This window comes from Plasmopara halstedii (assembly GCF_900000015.1).
Source record: "Plasmopara halstedii genome assembly, contig: Scaffold_816, whole genome shotgun sequence".
Taxonomy (NCBI): Eukaryota; Oomycota; class Peronosporomycetes; order Peronosporales; family Peronosporaceae; genus Plasmopara; species Plasmopara halstedii.
Window position 1 is genome coordinate 2538940 of NW_020187732.1, and position 4687 is coordinate 2543626.

General features: G+C 43.3%; 1 protein-coding gene across 1 annotated transcript; it reads right to left on the reverse strand.

Moving 5' to 3' along the window:
* Positions 1-2617: 2617 nt before the first annotated feature.
* Positions 2618-2862, reverse strand: PHALS_14461 (uncharacterized protein; the record flags this gene model as incomplete). Its single annotated transcript, XM_024730279.1, has 2 exons — positions 2618-2752; positions 2833-2862. 2 exons carry the CDS (start codon positions 2860-2862, stop codon positions 2618-2620), a joined length of 165 nt encoding a protein of 54 aa, XP_024580572.1.
* Positions 2863-4687: the final 1825 nt, after the last annotated feature.

The following is a 4687-nucleotide window of genomic DNA, read 5'->3' on the forward strand; positions in this document are numbered from 1 at the left end:
TTTCGTCATTGTAAAGGCTCTTACTTATGCTTAATTCGAACCCATCCTTTGTCCATTGTTTACGCAGAATCCTTCCTTTGTCCGTTGTTGACGCAGAATCCTTAATCACAGCTCCCTCTGCAAAATGTGCACGACAACCCCGTTGCTTGGTAGCATCTGTATTTAATTTGACGAATTTAACTATGCGTCAGACGGAGCAACAGTGCGTCGCGCTAACGGCATCAAAATAGTACCACGTGCGACAATGGTGTTAAGGAAAGAAGAGACATTCCCGACAAGGAATGTGTTTAAGCGACATACGGCACGGGTGTTCGCGATGCAGAACAGGCGTACCAGCGTGTACATTAAATCATTGCTCTCCTATCAAAGGAGGCGAGAGTCAGCGGACAATGTACTATATATAGGCGCAAGATTTTATTGACGCGATGGCGGTGAAATTCTCCCCATCTATGGAAGCTACCTAGAAAATGAGTCATACTCGCAGATGTAACATATGTGGAGTATCATACGCTATCTCAGGTCTTCGTTACTTCTCCGACATGTACAGCTTCTCTTTCACCTCGATCAGCGTGGTTTGTCGAAGTGTTGTTTACAATGAGATAAATCAACTCACACTCTGATGGCAGCTGCTCAAAAGTACCACCAGCTGTCTTGACTCATCCACTGGCCCTGCCGACATCTGAAGTCCCACGACCAGTTCGTCAAATGCGTCTAGGGTTTTGGCCATGCGAATGTTACTCTTCATATCAAGCTCATGGAGGCGACGTGTCATCCTGACACGATTGTGCAGAGTGTTAAGGCTGTAGAAATAGCGAAGTATTTTCCAACCCTTCACGGAACGTGTTGCTAATCAAATCTTGTTCTGATGCTGAGTTTTGACGCCCTGGACAATGATGCCCGACGTCTCGGCGTCCACGTCTCCGTGTGTTTGCTCTCCTCTTCTGCGGCCGTAATGTGCTCCAGTAGCCCTCATCTTGCGAAGACCATCCATGTTGCACTCCCAATGGTAGTTGTTATCATCACTCAGAAAAGACTTTGTCTGGTAGTAATGGCGGTGAAGGTGTTTGAAGCGAGGCTTGCTTGCGACTGAGAGAAGAAGGCAAAAATTAAAGTAAATATATTAACAAAGGTTTTGATTTGCTAGTCTGAGGCCGCCTCTACTTTAGCGATTATTTTCGGACTTATCTAGACCAATGAACAACTATCTTTATGTCTGTAATCAATATGCAAACGATGACAGTAACTGTTGCCCTTACTGTAATCCTTGAAGCGTCATCCATATGCATGCAGTGGTGCCATCTCACCAAGCATCGTATAATTCATCGCACAGTCGACATTTGTAGCCATTCACATGGTAATGCAGCTTTTTTATAATTTCCTTTTGCCTTCATACGAAGGAAAAGTAGACAATTATGCAAAAATCAATTATCAATTCAACTCTATCTTTCTTTGAGCTAACGACGCCCTAACCACTCGTTCCTTCTTGGTATCTCAAACCGTTATTCTTCACGTTTAAAAAGCTTCGCTTTCAGTCATTCTATAATACCCACACTCGACGATATCACATCGAACGTCTCGTCACTAGTCGTCTTCAACCCATAACCGTTGATATGAGTGTGAACCGATTGTGCACTTCTCAACAAACTGTGAACAAAAGGATGGGTGGGTGGTTCCCATGATGATTCACCACAAAAATCGCTACATGAAGTCCATGAATTCTTTTTACCGGGCAATCATGATTACTCTAGTATGCAACACCATAGCAGTCCACTGTTTTATTAGCACCACAATTTATTTTGGTAGTGACGTCCTAAGAGCGTCTCTTTGCAATGATTTTTACTGCTTGGACATTTGCGTGTGCCATTACAAGCGCTGTTTCCCGGGACATCAATTGAGATGGATCAGATAGTTGCTATCAGATTTGAATGGCTAAAATAAATTACCGTGTAAAAATTCGGTATGAAATCTGCAAAAATTTCTATGATGTAAGTATCTCAATTGAGTCGCAACGTGTGAACGAAGGGAGGATCTGAGAACTATCTGCTTTGCTATGCTTTGAGATTGCTTTTGCAATTAACGATAGTGTGCTAAACAAGGTGTTGTTCTTAAAAGGTTCCAATCACAACTTTTACAGGAAGTTGCTTTGAGTACGCGAATGGCTTGTTTTCCGCCTCTAAGACAAGTCATGCTCCAATTTGAAATTGATGAAAACATTCTTTACATTTGTGGAGTTGTTAAGATTATCATAATTAGGTGCGGTTTTGGAAGTCAAAAGCAGTGTCTCGGAGAAATGGCCAGTTTAGCCAAAAATGCTTACGTTCTGCACCTATTTGCGTTCTCAAGAAAGCATTTTGACCTTTTGGTAGGCACCGATATATGGGTAAATTGTGTCTGCACACTCAGAGAATGCATATCCGGTTATTGTATACGCGGATTAGCGTCTCGGCTGATTGCAAGTTTCAAGTTCGGATGGGCTGACGACGTTGCACGCTCTAAATAGCAGAGTTTTTACAAAGTGAGTCTTATAGAATATTCAAGAAACACATGGTAGACATAGAGTAGCTCACAATTTATGAGCTATGGACCCTTATATATTTACTTTGCATTTTGTCAACGATTATTCAGGTGCCAATGAATCAATGGTTCGCACAAAATGCTTCGTGAGACGCGGATGTTCACTCGTGAAGAATGTCTCATTCATTTCGCTCTCTACCCAGCTATGAAAGTGTTGCCATGAAAGCGTCTCGACTACCTGACGTAAACGAGTTACTACCGATTATCACGGGTAGCGAATGATGTTGCATCATATGTTTCTGTATATGGTGACAGCACATCCCATGGTCGCATCTTGCCTGATCGCATGATTCAAATTGGGGTGGCATGCTGTCGAAATCAGTAAGCGAGCCTTGAAGAAGAAACAGATTCAAAACTACCAATAGGTCAGAGTGGCTTATAGATTACGTACTAAGGACCTAAATAAATTTACTTTACATTTTGCTATCTACTGCTCAAGCAACCTTTTTCAGGTGATGAGTCCAAGCCTCGTAGACTCTTCTTACTTTGAACCCTCCTCCAAATTTGTCTTTGCCGTCACCTTAATCCACAACTTCGACGAGACAAACTTTCGTGGAAGTTAAGATGCGGATGGTGTTTAAGAAGTGCGACCTATGGGAGGTTGCGAGCGGGTAGATCAAGGTCAAGCAGCTGAGTAGCGCGCTGGACCAGTCAAACCTTCAGCGTTAGTCTCGTAAATGGCTGTCTATCATCTGTCTTGCGATGGAGGACTGCTGGGTCGCGCGGCCTTGGACACGTAGGATGTATGGTCGTGGCTGAGAGGTCATTTCGAGAGGAAAACTTGACAAATAAGCTCTTTTTAGTCTTTGATTCTTCACAACCTAACCGATTTAAGGTGAAGGTGTGCTCACGCTATCAACGCGATAAAAATTCGGCAGGTAATCTGATACGATTGGCGTCCCTGTTTCTGAAGATGACTTGGTTATCTTGCTTCTTGGAAGTCTCAATGAGTTGTGCGCGTTTCTCATCACAGCTTTGAATTGTAGGTCGGACTCGTCATCTTGATAGCTCGTGACGTCTCGGATGCTGCATGAAGACATGAAACGCAAGGAACAAGGTGGTAGTATTGACAGTGTTGTACATGGTCTGCGGAAAACCGCAAATTGATTGATAATATGTGCGTTTATTTTTCATAAATGTGATTTATGACCACCTATTGCTTCATGTCCATCCATTACTTCTTGTCCACTCGTTATGCAAAATCGCTGGTATCTATTATGATACTAGTTCTACCGTATTATGCACCTATACTTACTTATTTGCTGGATTCCAACGTCGAATCGGCTTGTTGTCTGATTTCTTTAGTATGGACTCACTCAATTTAACCAGTAATATTTTTTGTTCTGTGACCTTCGAGCCTCACCTCATCGAAAGACAGATACTCCGTATTAGGCTAGCTGTAGTGAGCTGGCAAGCACCTCCTAGGTCCCTGCGTGGGTTTTTTTCTTGCGCGGAAGTCCAAACCTTCGTACCTTTTAGCCAACAGAGGAGGGGACCATCGAGCAAAAATGTATGATACTCCACAGATGTTATATCTGCGAGCACGACGTATTTACTGGGTAGCTTCCTTAGTATAGCCACCTCTGACGCCCTGGTAGAGTCGTTCTTCAAATGGCCCTGACGGTAAGGAGGCCGTGATCCACTTTCAAGGTGACAAGCACCGCTTCCTCAATAGACCTGAGCACTAAGCGGCAAGGTCAAGAGTGATCTTTGTTTAGCGTTAGAATCCTGGTTTAGAGAACTTACATCCAGTTCTAATGCTACGTGTACGTAATATGCAATACTATTGGCTAACATGCTTACTATCCTTCTTGGTTTCGGTAATCTTCTATTTCTCCAAAATTCTAGAACCTCCTTGTATAACTGGTACTCGTTAATCAACGCACGGTTAATTGGTAACAGGTTGGGTGGATATGAAAGCTCTTGATGAAAGCTAAACCTCCTCCTGAAAACAGTAACTGTTAACGCCTCTGGGGAGAATTTTGCCGCCATCGCGTCATTAGAATCTTGCGCCTATAGTACATTGTCCGCTGACTCTCGCCTCCTTTGATGGATGAGCAATGATTTAATGTACACGCTGGTACGCCTGTTCTGCATCGCGAACACCCGTGCC